This window comes from Mobula hypostoma, chromosome 2 (assembly GCF_963921235.1).
Source record: "Mobula hypostoma chromosome 2, sMobHyp1.1, whole genome shotgun sequence".
Taxonomy (NCBI): Eukaryota; Metazoa; Chordata; class Chondrichthyes; order Myliobatiformes; family Myliobatidae; genus Mobula; species Mobula hypostoma.
Genome location: NC_086098.1, coordinates 86,231,011 through 86,247,118, shown reverse-complemented (window position 1 = coordinate 86,247,118; position 16,108 = coordinate 86,231,011). Strand labels below are relative to the sequence as shown.

General features: G+C 46.6%; 2 protein-coding genes across 2 annotated transcripts in view; both read right to left on the bottom strand.

The window, feature by feature from the left end:
- Positions 1 to 13,810, bottom strand: part of gnpat (glyceronephosphate O-acyltransferase) — a 43,241-nt gene extending 29,431 nt beyond the window's left edge. Inside the window, exons 1-3 of the mRNA XM_063039863.1 lie at positions 13,574 to 13,810; positions 2,501 to 2,692; positions 1,395 to 1,571 (exon numbers count right to left, since the gene is read on the bottom strand). Of these exons, the coding sequence (XP_062895933.1) occupies positions 1,395 to 1,571; positions 2,501 to 2,692; positions 13,574 to 13,630 (426 nt within the window). The 5' untranslated portion in view covers positions 13,631 to 13,810. The remainder of the gene's footprint in view (positions 1 to 1,394; positions 1,572 to 2,500; positions 2,693 to 13,573) is intronic.
- LOC134357316 (E3 ubiquitin-protein ligase TRIM9) overlaps positions 13,656 to 16,108 on the bottom strand; it is a 46,664-nt gene continuing 44,211 nt past the window's right edge. Inside the window, exon 7 of the mRNA XM_063068719.1 lies at positions 13,656 to 14,102. Coding sequence (XP_062924789.1) covers positions 13,656 to 14,102 — 447 coding nt within the window. The remainder of the gene's footprint in view (positions 14,103 to 16,108) is intronic.

Below are 16,108 nucleotides of genomic sequence, written 5' to 3'. Positions count from 1 at the left end.
ATCAACAATCTCAAATCCTTATTTAATACATATGAGCCATACTTTAAAGAAAAATGGTTCACTAAAATGCAAAATGTGGCACCCTGAGCATTATTCAACATGATGCAGGAAAGTTGATCTCCTTAAAAGACAACATTTTGATAGTCTAAAGCTGGGGTTCCTAGCCTTTTTTATGCAATAGACCAATACCATTAAGCAAGGAGTCCATGGACCCCAGGTTGGGAGTCTCTGCTCTAAAGAGATTATCATTGTGGAAAGATAGACCCTAGGATTGGAGGGTGTTGTCCAAACAGCTTATTTTCAGCATAGGTCAAGCACGTTCACCATATCAAAGACAAAGTATGTATATGTCACCTTGAGATTTATTTTCTTACAGGCATTCACAGTAGAACAGAGAAATACAAAAGACAAATGCATGAAGGTCATAACAACACCTGAAGGGATGGGGAGAGAATTCAACGTTAATTATCAAAATTTGTATAGTGCCTTAAAGGAAAAAATACATCCCATGGACTGAATCCATTTTGATATAATAGCTCCAGCACCCTGAGTTCAAACTTCACACTTGGGCACTGCGTGGAGGTTGCACATTCATCCTGCCACCACATAGACAGCCCTTCAGTTCTCTAGGTTCCTCCCATAAGCCAAAGGCATGTTGGCTGGTAAGTTCACTGGCTTCTGTGTACTGCTCACGGAGTGGGACAGGGTTGATTGGGATGCAAGAAGAAAAGTGGGAATGGTGAAGATGTTCGTTGTTGATTGTTGGTGTAAACACTGTCGGCTGAAGGCCCTGTTTCCATGACTCAGTCTTCTTCATAATTTTTAAAATCTGATTTCAAGAAAATAATCCTTGCAAATCGTATGCCTTTACTTTCATAGTGATACCATCTGTAACTTCCATAGTCAGCCAGGAAAGCTGCAACCTCCTAAAGAGCTTCTCTTTCTCACCAGAATAACCTTTGCAGAGATTTATGGAACTTTTCTTTAAATGTCTGAAACTACTGATCTATCGTCTTAACCTTCTCTAGTCCACTTTAATGAACCACTTATCCTTACCATTGCTGTTGATTTAGGACAGTAGTTTCAGACTAAAGTTTCTTCCTGAAACTGAATTTGAAGTTCTACTACAATCACTCTCGGGGGGAGGGGGAATCCTCTATTGAGTCTTACTATGAACAGTGCGGTTATTTTTCATGAAAGCATACCCAACACATTTTCTTCATGTTCTTCAATTCTTCAAAAAGTACAGATGCAAAAAAGAAACATGGGTTCTTTTTGAAAAAAAAATTTCTCCTGAGCAACCCCAAATGGCTAGTTAAATATCAGCAAAAATAAATTTCAGTGGAAATATTTGCAGGGAGTTACTGGACAATATTACAAAAGACAGAACTAACCTTCTGAATCCCTTCTTCATTTACATGCACTTTCTGAAATAGGGCTTTAAAGATTTTGCTCAGAGTGAACGCAAAGAATCGCACAACGCTTAAGTGAAGACTGTGGCCCATTTTCTCCAAAATGTCAGCTGCTTCATCACTGATGATATCCATAGATTCACCAGTTTCTTTTGCTAGCTAGAAGTAAAACATAACATTTCAACAACATCTTACAGAGACAATTTTCAAAATCCCCTAATATTTCCCCGAAATGACAAGAAATCTTTTACCATAGCAAGTAAATAGTAAACGACTTTTGAAGGTGGTGTTTCCAAGTGGTCTGTTTACTCTCTAGTAAATTGGAGGAGTAATGTAATGCACAGAACTTGTTCTGAAAGAATGATTAACTATATTCAATGGAAAGTTTATAGTTTATATTAACTGACTTTATACTAACTGATTAGATTAGTTTACAGTGGTCTATAATTGTATGAACTCTCATTCACTTTTCTTAAAACAGTGGAGATATATTGACAATTATCCATATCTAATGAATTGGTTCAGAAATTGAGAGAATTTTACCAGACTAGTTATGGGTATCTGCATCGTTCATATCAATTCCTTTAGAATACCAAAAACATTCAATCATGGGGATTTCTCACATTTAATGCCATTACTTTCTTTATCACAATTATTTTGTTTACTCCCTGGTTTAATATTAGAATGCTCAGAATCCTCTTAATTGTGATACCAGATAGACAGCTGACTGCTCCCTGAAATTCCTGCCAACGCCAGTATTGACTGCTCTGCATGCAATAAACAGAACCTGTCTTTATTTTGGCCAGTTTTCAAATATACATTTCCGAGCAAACAGAACACATTTTCACGCTTCTTTCCAAACAACTAACAGAGATATGATGGGTCAAGTGGGCTCTCTCTGCATAATTATCACTTTTTTCTTACCACTGCTGAGTGGAGTTCAGTACCTCAACCCACAATTATAAGATTAAGTCAAAAGCAAAGCAATCATATGATCAGGATGTCACAATACCAATAGAATACACTGCTACAATTTCATTTAATGTTGCACAATTTTAATCAACCTAAATTCTAATATTTACTCATACCTGCTTGATAACATATTGCACAGGATCAGATTTCAACACTGCATTCCTAAGAGCACTCGGTGTTCGGGGTACAAGGTCCTTGTAAACCACTGGAGTGTAACATCGCATGGCATATTTCAGATCGCTGCTCTGCCTGCGTTCTTCCATCAAATCTTCAAATCGCCCTCGTTTATTCAGTGTTGTATCCTTTTGCTGCAATTCAAAAGCAGAAATTAAAACTAGAGTGAGATACATTTACAAATCCAGTCAGACAGAAGTTCCAGGAGAACTGGTCACAAGGGCAGGGCAGCTAGCACACCCGGAGTTTGGTGTCCCATCATCATCTTGGATGGGGTTCGATACCAAAGATCGAAGCCTGAAGTTCAATCGGAAATCTGGAAGTTGTAGCTCGATTGCCAAAGCCTGGAGAGCGAAGGCCCATTCTGGAGCTGGATAAGTGCGAGAGAGTGCGAGTGTATATGCGCGCGCATGCATGGGTGGGAGGGACGCAAGGGGTTTGTTTTGATGTTGTGGTTTTGTTGCTAATTGTGTTCTAACGTGTTGTGTTCTGTGGAAGATTGTGGGCATGTTATGTTGTTGCTAGAAAGTGTGGTGACTCTTGTAATCTTCCCCCAACCCCACCACCTCCAGCACTTCCTTGGGTGTATTGGTTGTTAATGTAAGTTAAGCATTTCACTATATTTACTGTACATATGATAAATAAATCTGAAGATTATACATTAATAAAATAAGTATTCTCCACTACTTGTATCCTACAGTGCTAAAAACTGAAGGGCTGGTGCTGTTAAACACCAAGATACACTTGAACTATTTTGGATGATGTTCAGTTGGACGTTAAGTTCTTAAACAAACTGTGCAAGAGTTCAACAGAAATATTGGCTGTGATGTCACATGAAGTGGAGTGGAATTCCCGTTAGTAATTTGCAAGTTTCTTTATATTGGTGGTATCTTGCCAAGATAAAGAAAAAGTTTTACAGTGTATGTGCCTCAAATATCTTGACAAAGAGTCAGCAGGGGTTGGTTGAGTCAAGTGTCCCTACCTCTATGTACAGTTAGAGAGATTCCAATCGCGTACCTTACTTTACAATCTAAAATCACTTCTATTAATACTACTAATTCAGCAAAAAAAAACATAGAAATGTAGAAAATAGGTGCAGGAGTAGGCCATTCGGCCCTTCGAGCCTGCACCGCCATTTATTATGATCATGGCTGATCATCCAACTCAGAACCCCGCCCCAGCCTTCCCTCCATACTCCCTGACCCCCGTAGCCACAAGGGCCATATCTAACTCCCTCTTAAATATAGCCAATGAACTGGCCTCAACTGTTTCCTGTGGCAGAGAATTCCACAGATTCACCACTCTGTGTGAAGAAGTTTTTCCTAATCTCGGTCCTAAAAGGCTTCCCCTTTATCCTCAAACTGTGACCCCTCGTTCTGGACTTCCCCAACATCGGGAACAATCTTCCTGCATCCAGCCTGTCCAATCCCTTTAGGATCTTACACGTTTCAATCAGATCCCCCCTCAATCTTCTAAATTCCAACGAGTACAAGCCCAGTTCATCCAGTCTTTCTTCATATGAAAGTCCTGCCATCCCAGGAATCAATCTGGTGAACCTTCTTTGTACTCCCTCTATGGCAAAGATGTCTTTCCTCAGATTAGGGGACCAAAACTGCACACAATATTCCAGGTGTGGTCTCACCAAGGCCTTGTACAACTGCAGTAGTACCTCCCTGCTCCTGTACTCGAATCCTCGCGCTATAAATGCCAGCATACCATTCACCTTTTTCACCGCCTGCTGTACCTGCATGCCCACTTTCAATGACTGGTGTATAATGACACCCAGGTCTCGTTGCACCTCCCCTTTTCCTAATCGGCCACCATTCAGATAATAATCTGTTTTCCTGTTTTTGCCACCAAAGTGGATAACCTCACATTTATCCACATTAAATTGCATCTGCCATGAATTTGCCCACTCACCCAACCTATCCAAGTCACCCTGCATCCTCTTAGCATCCTCCTCACTGCTAACACTGCCACCCAGCTTCGTGTCATCCGCAAACTTGGAGATGCTGCATTTAATTCCCTCATCCAAGTCATTAATATATATTGTAAACAACTGGGGTCCCAGCACTGAGCCTTGCAGTACCCCACTAGTCACCGCCTGCCATTCTGAAAAGGTCCCGTTTATTCCCACTCTTTGCTTCCTGTCTGCTAACCAATTCTCCACCCACACCAATACCTTACCCCCAATACCGTGTGCTTTAAGTTTGCACACTAATCTCCTGTGTGGGACCTTGTCAAAAGCCTTTTGAAAATCCAAATATACCACATCCACTGGTTCTCCCCGATCCACTCTACTAGTTACATCCTCAAAAAATTCTATGAGATTCGTCAGACATGATTTTCCTTTCACAAATCCATGCTGACTTTGTCCGATCATTTCACCGCTTTCCAAATGTGCTGTTATCACATCCTTGATAACTGACTCCAGCAGTTTCCCCACCACCGACGTTAGGCTAACCGGTCTATAATTCCCCGGTTTCTCTCTCCCTCCTTTTTTAAAAAGTGGGGTTACATTAGCCACCCTCCAATCCTCAGGAACTAGTCCAGAATCTAATGAGTTTTGAAAAATTATCACTAATGCATCCACTATTTCTTGGGCTACTTGCTTAAGCACTCTAGGATGCAGACCATCTGGCTCTGGGGATTTATCTGCCTTCAATCCCTTCAATTTACCTAACACCACTTCCCTACTAACATGTATTTCGCTCAGTTCCTCCATCTCACTGGACCCTCTGTCCCTTACTATTTCTGGAAGATTATTTATGTCCTCCTTAGTGAAGACAGAACCAAAGTAATTATTCAATTGGTCTGCCATGTCCTTGCTCCCCATAATCAATTCTCCTGTTTCTGTCTGCAGGGGACCTACATTTGTCTTTACCAGTCTTTTCCTTTTTACATATCTATAAAAGCTTTTACAGTCCATTTTTATGTTCCCTGCCAGTTTTCTCTCATAATCTTTTTTCCCCTTCCTAATTAAGCCCTTTGTCCTCCTCTGCTGAACTCTGAATTTCTCCCAGTCCTCAGGTGAGCCACTTCCTCTGGCTAATTTGTATGCTTCTTCTTTGGAATTGATACTATCCCTCATTTCTCTTGTCAGCCACGGGTGCACTACCTTCCTTGATTTATTCTTTTGCCAAACTGGGATGAACAATTGTTGTAGTTCATCCATGCAACCTTTAAATGCTTGCCATTGCATATCCACCATCAATCCTTTAAGTGTCATTTGCCAGTCTATCTTAGCTAATTCACGTCTCATACCTTCAAAGTTACCCCTCTTTAAGTTCAGAACCTTTGTTTCTGAATTAACTATGTCACTCTCCATCTTAATGAAGAATTCCACCATATTATGGTCACACTTACCCAAGGGGCCTCTCACGACAAGATCGCTAATTAACCCTTCCTCATTGCTCAAAACCCAGTCCAGAATAGCCTGCTCTCTAGTTGGTTCCTCGACATGTTGGTTCAAAAAACCATCCCGCATACATTCCAAGAAATCCTCTTTCTCAGCACCGTTACCAATTTGGTTCACCCAGTCTACATGTAGATTGAAGTCACCCATTATAACTGCTGTTCCTTTATTGCACACATTTCTAATTTCCTGTTTAATACCATCTCCGACCTCACTACTACTGTTAGGTGGCCTGTACACAACTCCCACCAGCGTCTTCTGCCCCTTAGTGTTACGCAGCTCTACCCATATCGATTCCACATCTTCCCGGCTTATGCCTTTCCTTTCTATTGCGTTAATCTCTTCTTTAACCAGCAACGCCACCCCACCTCCCCTTCCTTCATGTCTATCCCTCCTGAATATTGAATATCCCTGAACGTTGAGCTCCCATCCCTGGTCACCCTGGAGCCATGTCTCTGTGATCCCAACTATATCATAATCATTAATAACAATCTGCACTTTCAATTCATCCACCTTATTACGAATGCTCCTTGCATTGACACATAAAGCCTTCAGGCGCTCTTTTACAACTCTCTTAGCCCTTATACAATTATGTTGAAAAGTGGCCCTTTTTGATGCTTGCCCTGGATTTGTCAGCCTGCCACTTTTACTCTTCTCCTTAGTACTTTTTGCTTCTACCCTCACTTTACACCCCTCTGTCTCTCTGCACTGGTTCGCATCCCTCTGTTGTGAACTAACCTCCTCACGCCTAGCCTCTTTAATTTGATTCCCACCCCCCAACCATTCTAGTTTAAAGTCACCTCAGTAGCCCCCGCTAATCTCCCTGCCAGGATATTGGTCCCCCTAGGATTCAAGTGTAACCCGTCCTTTTTGTACAGGTCACGCCTGCGCCAAAAGAGGTCCCAATGATCCAAAAACTTGAATCCCTGCCCCCTGCTCCAATCCCTCAGCCACGCATTTATCCTCCACCTCATCGCATTCCTACTCTCACTGTCGCGTGGCACAGGCAGTAATCCTGAGATTACTACCTTTGCGGTCCTTTTTCATTGCACAGAAGTGTTTAAACATGTCAGGCCACTTAAGTATATATAGCGACAAAACCAAAAACTCAGGGAAATGATTTTAAGGAGCATCATAGCAGAAGTAGGAAAGAGTCGGGGAGGTTCTGACATGGAATGCATGTACATGTCAAATTTGGCATGTGTCTATTGAAACTTAACAATCTTTACTGATGTACCACAGAAAGCATCCTCTTTAATTCATCATGGCTTGGTAAGCAACAACTCTTTTCTCACTGCTGCCATCAGGTAGCAGGTACAACAGCCTCAGAACTTGCAACAGTAGTCTCAAGACAGTTATCACTCCTCAACCACCAGGCTCTTGAACAAAAGGGGATAACTACTCTCACTTGCCCATTACTGAGATGTTCCCACAAACAATGATCTCACGTTAAGGACTCTTTATCTCATGTTCTTGTAATTTATTGCTATTAATATATATGCTTGCAGTTTGCTATCTTCTGCACTCTGGCTGATCTTTCATTCAACCTGTTATAGTTAATTTTCTATAGATTTGCTGAGTATGCCCTCAGGAAAATGAATCTCGGGGTTTTATATGATGACATATATGTACTTTGATAAGAAAATATACTTTAAACTTTGCTCTGCCAAAGACCACATAAATCTGCAAAGATTTGTGGAGTCCTGCCAACAGGCTTTGGCCTAAAACGTCAACTGTAGTCTTTTCCTAGATGCTGCCTGGTCTACCATTTGTGTGTATAATTCTGAGTTCCGCTATTACTCTTCCATCCTACGACACTGATGTACTGATGTGATGAAATGATCTGTATGGACGGTCTACAAAACAAGTTTTCGCAACACCACGACACCTCTCCATTTCCTTAATGTCTGCTCTCACGACACACCTCCATCTCCAGATTCCCTTTGTCCTCACCTTTAATCCTCTAATCCCTGCACCCAACATATCCTTCTTCACCATTTCATTCAGGTCCAAAGTGATATCTTTCACTCTACCCCACCTTTCTGTTTTCCAAATGGACTACTCTTTTTGTGACTCCTTGCTCTGCTCACCACTCCCATCCTCCCCTCCCCATCCTTTAGTTCTTTATCCTGTAACTGTAGGAAGTGTAACACTTGTTGCTTCATCTCCTTCCTCACCACCACTCAGGGACCTAAGTGGCACCTCTAAGTGAGGCAGAAATTTACAGGAACCTCTTCCAACCTGGTCTACTGTAGTCAGTGCACACAGCATGGCCTTCACTACAATGGAGGAACAAAGAACATAATCAATGACCATTTTGCACATCGATGTTCTGTCCACAACAGCTCCCAGTCGTGTAGTTTTGATTCTCCTTCCTGCTCTGACTCTGGTCTGTCTGTCATCAGCTTTCTCCATTGCTACTTGTGGCCAAAAAAAAACCTGGTGAGGGATGGGCTCCGCCAGGTCTCAGATGCCCAAGACACGCTGTATGATGATTGGTGCAAAAAGCTTGTCATGACGGTGCCCCGATGACTCCACCAGGAGTTAAGGGCACGCATGAACGCTCGCGTTCATTCTTTCTTTCTCTCTCTCTCTTCCCCCGCCCCCCAACACAAATTTGAAGAACCAAATGCAAACACGAGGAAATCTGCAGATGCTGGAATTTCAAGCAACACACATAAAAGTTGCTGGTGAACGCAGCAGGCCAGGCAGCATCTCTAGGAAGAGGTGCAGTCAACGTTTCGGGCCGAGACCCTTCATCAGGACTAACTGAAGAAAGAGCTAGTAAGAGATTTGAAAGTTGGAGGGGGAGGGGGAGATCCAAAATGATAGGAGAAGACAGGAGGGGGAGGGATGGAGCCAAGAGCTGGACAGGTGATAGGCAAAAGAGATACGAGAGGATCATGGGACAGGAGGTCTGGGAAGAAAGACAAGGGGGAGGGGGGAAGCCCAGAGGATGAGCAAGTAGTGAGAGGGACAGAGGGAGAATGAATGAATAAATAAATAGATAGCGGATGGGATACGAAGGGGAGGTGGGGCATTAACGGAAGTTAGAGAAGTCAGTGTTCATGCCATCAGGTTGGAGGCTACCCAGACAGAATATAAGGTGTTGTTCCTCCAACCTGAGTGTGGCTTCATCTTTACAATAGAGGAGGCCGTGGATAGACATGTCAGAATGGGAATGGGATTGGGATGTGGAATTAAAATGTATGGCCACTGGGAGATCCTGCTTTCTCTGGCGGACAGAGCGTAGGTGTTCAGTGAAATGGTCTCCCAGTCTGCGTCGGGTCTCGCCAATATATAGAAGGCCGCATCGAGAGCAATAGACGCAGTATATCACTCCGGCCGACTCACAGGTGAAGTGTCGCCTCACCTGGAGGCCCTGAATGGTGGTAAGGGAGGAAGTGTAAGGGCATGTGTAGCACTTGTTCCGCTTACACGGATAAGTGCCAGGAGGGAGATCAGTGGGGAGGGATTGCGGGGGACGAATGGACAAGGGAGTTGTGTAGGGAGCGATCCCTGCGGAATGCAGAGGGGGGGGGAGGGAAAGATGTGCTTAGTGGTGGGATCCCGTTGGAGGTCGCGGAAGTTACGGAGAATTATATGTTGGACCCGGAGGCTGGTGGGGTGGTAGGTGAGGACCAGGGGAACCCTATTCCTAGTGGGGTGGTGGGAGGATGGAGTGAGAGCAGATGTACGTGAAATGGGGGAGATGCGTTTAAGAGCAGAGTTGATGGTGGAGGAAGGGAAGCCCCTTTCTTTAAAAAAGGAGGACATCTCCTTCGTCCTGGAATGAAAAGCCTCATCCTGAGAGCAGATGCGGTGGAGATGGAGGAATTGCGAGAAGGGGATGGCATCTTTGCAAGAGACAGGGTGGGACGAGGAATAGTCCAGATAGCTGTGAGAATCCATAGGCTTATAGTAGACGTCAGTACATAAGCTGTCTCCAGAAATAGAGACAGAAAGATCTAGAAAGGGGAGGGAGGTGGCGGAAATGGACCAGGTAAATTTGAGGGCAGGGTGAAAGTTGGAGGCAAAGTTAATGAAGTCAACCAGCTCAGCATGCGTGCAGGAAGCAGCGCCAATGCAGTCATCGATGTAGCGAGGGAAAAGTGGGGGACAGATACCAGAATAAGTTTGGAACACAGATTGTTCCACAAAGCCAACAAAAAGGCAGGCATAGCTGGGACCCATACGGGTGCCCATGGCTACACTTTTAGTTTGGAGGAAGTGGGAGGAGCCAAAGGAGAAATTATTAAGAGTAAGGACTAATTCCGCTAGACAGAGCAGAGTGGTGGTAGAGGGGAACTGATTAGGTCTGGAATCCAAAAAGAAGCAGAGAGATTTGAGATCTTCCTGGTGGGGGATGGAGGTACATAGGGACTGGACATCCATGGTGAAAATAAAGCGGTGGGGGCCAGGGAACTTAAAATCATCGAAAAATTTCAGAGCGTGAGAAGTGTCACGAACATAGGTAGGAAGGGATTGAATAAGGGGGGATAAAACAGTGTCGAGGTATGCAGAAATGAGTTCGGTGGGGCAGGAGCAAGCTGAGACAATGGGTCTACCTGGACAGGCAGGTTTGTGGATCTTGGGGAGGAGGTAGAAACGGGAAGTGCAGGGTATAGGAACTATAAGGTTGGTAGCAGTGGATGGGAGATCCCCTGAGCGGATAAAGCTGGTGATAGTGTGGGAGACAATGGCCTGGTGCTCCTTAGTGGGGTCAAGATCGAGGGGTAAATAAGAGGAGGTATCTGCAAGTTGTCACTGTGCCTCGGCAAGGTAGAGGTCAGTAAGCCAGACTACAATAGCACCCCCCTTATCAGCGGGTTTAATAGTAAGGTTAGGATTAGTGCGGAGGGAGTGGAGAGCAGAGCGTTCCAAAGGAGTGAGATTGGAATGGGGACAAGGTGCGGTGAAGTCGAGACTGTTGATGTCCCGTTGGCAGTTAGCGATAAAGAGATCCAGAGCAGGCAGAAGACCAGAGTGGGGTGTCCATGAAGAGGAGGAGGGTTGAAGACGGGAGAAGGGGTCATCGCTGGGGGTGGGAGAGTCCTTGCCGAAGAAGTAGGCTGGAAGGTGGAGCCGGCGGAAGAAGAGTTCAGCGTCATGGCGAACACGGAACTTGCCGAGGTGTGGGCGAAGGGGGACAAAGGTGAAGTCCTTACTGAGGACAGTAAGGGCCTCACCTTACCTATTTGAAGAACAAATCTTGTATCTGATTGGACAGGTGGCAACCAATCATATGCAAGGTAGTGTAGTAGTTAGAGTAAGACTTTCCAGCACCAGTGATTGTGATTGGGGTTTAATACATAACACTGTCTGCAAAGAGTTTGTATGTTCTCCCTGTGACAACATGGGTTTCCACTGGGTACTCCAGGTTCTACCACGTTCCAAAGACTTATAGGTTTGGGTTATCCAAACAATGCATTTCACTGTATGTTTGGATGTACATGTGAAAAATAAAGATAAGCTTAATCTTTAAATCTTTGAATGCCAGATTCTCCAATTTCAGGTAACCAACACTGCCAGTGTTTTCCTCCCACACGTGATCACTACCCAGCTAGGTTTCTTCTTTCCTTTATTTACCTTTCCCATTCCCTCACTCTCACACCTGGCTCCATTTTCCCACCATCACCACCTCCCCTGGATCCACATATCACACCTCAGCCCCTGTCCCACAGCTCCTCTATACTGCCACACACCAGAAACTTATCGTCTTCCCCCTCAATCCCGACGCAGCGTCTTGACCTGAAATGTCGACAGACACCTTTTGCCTCCACACTGCTTGAGACACGGAGCTCTTCCAGCATCCGAAGTCTTTGTCTTCAAGAGATGCACTTCCGTTTGCTGAGCCCAGCATATAGCTGTCATTCCATTTTGTAAACACTCCTGTAAACCTTGCAGTTACCACTAGTTCTCTTCGGAGTCACTTTCTAACTTTCAAACAATCCTTTCATAACTAATAACACACATCAAAGTTGCTGGTGAGCGCAGCAGGCCAGGCAGCATCTCTAGGAAGAGGTACAGTCGACGTTTCGGGCCGAGACCCTACGTCAGGACTTTCATAACTAATCATTGTTTGTCTTCTTCAGTAAAAAAATAACTGCTTATTGTCAGTTTTCTGTTTCTCACTATCTAATTTGCAGAAATTGTCAAATTTTGTGAAAATATACTTAAATGGAGCAAAAATTCAAAACACTCATTTAGAAAGCTACTTTAGAAATCAGTCATTTACAAATAGCAAATAAATGAAAGTTTAAGGATTGTTTCACATTTATCAGTAAACTCGGGTCAATGTCCTCAGATGTACTACTCATCCTTAGCAATAAAAGGATTATAAATTCAATAAAATTATGAATTTATGGTTTGTTCAAGTTCAGGATGACATATACCCCATTCTTTTTTTTTACCTGGCCATTCTCGTTCTCCTACTCTTTCCCAACAGACCGACCAGGAATGTTTTTCTAACTCTTGAAATATTTATCCAGTTACCTTTTAAAAGTCACAGATGAGTTGATCCACTGTACTTTCAGTCTTGTGTATTCTGGATAACAATTAATCATGTAAAACGTCTATTCTTAAATATCACGTATGAATCTTTTGCCAATCTCTTTAAGAACTGTGCTTTGTTCCAAGTGGATGGATTAAGGGCAAGTTTCCAAGGCTTTTTACACATCCTTGGGAAACCAGTCACAAACTTGAGAAATAAGATTTCTAGTATCACCTGATAATTTCTGGTCCACACAATTTATACCAGCCATTACACTCTCAGTTATGAACTTCATTTATTTTCAACTGGTTTCTTATTCAGTTACTGACTCTCAAGATTGCTTATCTCAGCTGTTTAAGACGCTACATATCTTTTTAGCCTTTAACAACCTGAGATATCACAAAACACATCCTAGCAAAAAGCATGCTTGAAACTTATTCACGATTGTCATGTAGGAAACAGAAATGTCCTTTTGCAGAGCAAACTCCTATCAACAGGGTGACGACAAACACTGATCTCAGTGATATTTGCTAAGGCATAACATGACTGGATCAAGGCCTTAGCTTGATGTCTCAGCCAGAGCAAAGCACCTTCAGTAATACCATGGAATCTTACATTTGTGTATAAATCTCTCAACCCACAATGTTCTGATTTAGATGAGAGTGTCATCACTGACCCTTAACTATTTAGACCGTAAGAGAAAAGACAGCGTTCAAATGTCATCCACTGATTAAAACCACAATTTATCACTGGTGATCGAAGATGCATTTCCGAAAGGTAGATTTCTCTCTGCTGACACCATATTGACTGATTCACTATCCAATAAAACTTCATCAGTAATTCCAACATGAAGAATGTGCTTTCCTAATCCATTCCTCTTGGGGTTTATTTCACTGATGTTCTTGGGAATATAGCGTTTCCACCTCACACTTAAAGGTTGTTATTCTCCATCTCTGCAGCTGTGGGCCGACCCTCCTCGGAGTGCAACCATCTGTCACCACTGGCCTCGCAATCGACAGCCTTCAGGCGGGGCCCAGGGTATGCTCCACGCAGGGAGACGGCGCCCAACAGGCCACTTTCCCTCTGTGAACACCACCCCGCACTCACCGAGTAAAGGGACTCCACAGTCGAGCCCGCCATGGTGATCCGGGCCATGTGAGGCATCCACGGCTCATAATACCAACGACTGTCACCAAGCACCAGCCAAAAGGCAAACCACCAGCCCGGCAGGCCGCGGCTCCGCCCACCATCCTCGCAACCAACCAATCGCTTTGTCGTCTCCCCTCGAGCTGCCGCAAGCTCCGCCCACTGTCCTCCCACGAATAACCAATCGCCTTTCTTCCTCCCGCGAGTCAGCACAGGCTCCGCCCCCGCCAACCGCTACCCAAACCCAACAATAAGCTCCGCCCCCTCGTGGGACAGCGCCCGCCGATGAGAAGACGTCAGCGAAGCTCTCTCCGCCCCACGTGGCGTATGTCCCTCCTCGGCTTGATGGCCTGACGTCGAAAACGTAGTGACATCTGAGAGTGCGACGACTGACGTAAAACGTCGGGGTGACAAGGGGGAAGGGCAGGCAATGGGTGAACGCGATACCGGCGAGGCCGAGCGGCGGCTGCTCGACTGCATCCTCAGTCAGCTGTATCAGTACGGTGAGTGAGGGAGGGCCAGGCTGTATCGGTACGGTGAGGGAAGGAGGGCCAGGCTGTATCGGTACGGTGAGGGAAGGAGGGCCAGGCTGTATCGGTACGGTGAGTGAGGGAGGGAGGGCCAGGCTGTATCGGTACGGTGAGGGAAGGAGGGAGGGCCAGGCTGTATCAGTACGGTGAGGGAAGGAGGGAGGGCCAGGCTGTATCGGTACGGTGAGGGAGGGAGGGAGGGCCAGGCTGTATCGGTACGGTGAGGGAGGGAGGGAGGGCCAGGCTGTATCGGTACGGTGAGTGAGGGAGGGCCAGGCTGTATCGGTACGGTGAGTGAGGGAAGGGCCAGGCTGTATCGGTACGGTGAGGGAAGGAGGGAGGGCCAGGCTGTATCAGTACGGTGAGGGAGGGAGGGAGGGAGGGCCAGGCTGTATCGGTACGGTGAGGGAGGGAGGGAGGGCCAGGCTGTATCAGTACGGTGAGGGAGAGAGGGCCAGGCTGTATCGGTACGGTGAGGGAGGGAGGGAGGGCCAGGCTGTATCAGTACGGTGAGGGAGGGAGGGAGGGAGGGCCAGGCTGTATAGGTACGGTGAGTGAGGGAGGGAGGGCCAGGCTGTATCAGTACGGTGAGTGAGGGAGGGCCAGGCTGTATCAGTACGGTGAGTGAGGGAGGGCCAGGCTGTATCAGTACGGTGAGTGAGGGAGGGAGGGCCAGGCTGTATCGGTACGGTGAGGGAGGGAGGGAGGGCCAGGCTGTATCGGTACGGTGAGTGAGGGAGGGCCAGGCTGTATCGGTACGGTGAGTGAGGGAAGGGCCAGGCTGTATCGGTACGGTGAGGGAAGGAGGGAGGGCCAGGCTGTATCAGTACGGTGAGGGAGGGAGGGAGGGAGGGCCAGGCTGTATCGGTACGGTGAGGGAGGGAGGGAGGGCCAGGCTGTATCAGTACGGTGAGGGAGGGAGGGAGGGAGGGCCAGGCTGTATCGGTACGGTGAGTGAGGGAGGGAGGGCCAGGCTGTATCAGTACGGTGAGTGAGGGAGGGCCAGGCTGTATCAGTACGGTGAGGGAGGGAGGGCCAGGCTGTATCGGTACGGTGAGGGAGGGAGGGAGGGCCAGGCTGTATCAGTACGGTGAGTGAGGGAGGGCCAGGCTGTATCGGTACGGTGAGTGAGGGAGGGAGGGCCAGGCTGTATCGGTACGGTGAGTGAGGGAGGGAGGGAGGGCCAGGCTGTATCAGTACGGTGAGGGAGGGAGGGAGGGAGGGCCAGGCTGTATCGGTACGGTCAGTGAAGGAGGGCCAGGCCGTATGGGTACGGTGAGTGATGGAGGGCCAGACCGTATCGGTACGGTGAGTGAGGGAGGGCCAGGCTGTATCAGTACCGTGAGTGAGGGAGGGAGGACCAGGCTGTATCGGTACGGTGAGGGAGGGAGGGCCAGGCTGTATCAGTACGGTGAGTGATGGAGGGCCAGACTGTATCAGTACGGTGAGGGAGGGAGGGAGGGCCAGGCTGTATCGGTATGCTGAGTGAGGGAGGGCCAGGCTGTATCAGTACGGTGAGTGAGGGAGGGAGGGCCAGGCTGTATCAGTACGGTGAGTGAGGGAGGGAGGGCCTGGCTGTATCTGTAGGGTGAGTGAGGGAGGGCCAGGCTGTATCAGTACGGTGAGTGAGGGAGGGAGGGCCAGGCTGTATTAGTACGGTGAGTGAGGGAGGGAGGGCCAGGCTGTATCAGTACGGTGAGTGAGGGAGGGAGGGCCAGGCTGTATCGGTACGGTGAGGGAGGGAGGGAGGGCCAGGCTGTATCGGTACGGTGAGTGAGGGAGGGCCAGGCTGTATCAGTACGGTGAGTGAGGGAGGGCCAGGCTGTATCAGTACGGTGAGTGAGTGAGGGAGGGCCAGGCTGTATCAGTACGGTGAGTGAGGGAGGGCCAGGCTGTATCGGTACGGTGAGTGAGGGAGGGCCAGGCTGTATCGGTACGGTGAGTGAGGAGGGCCAGGCTGTATCGG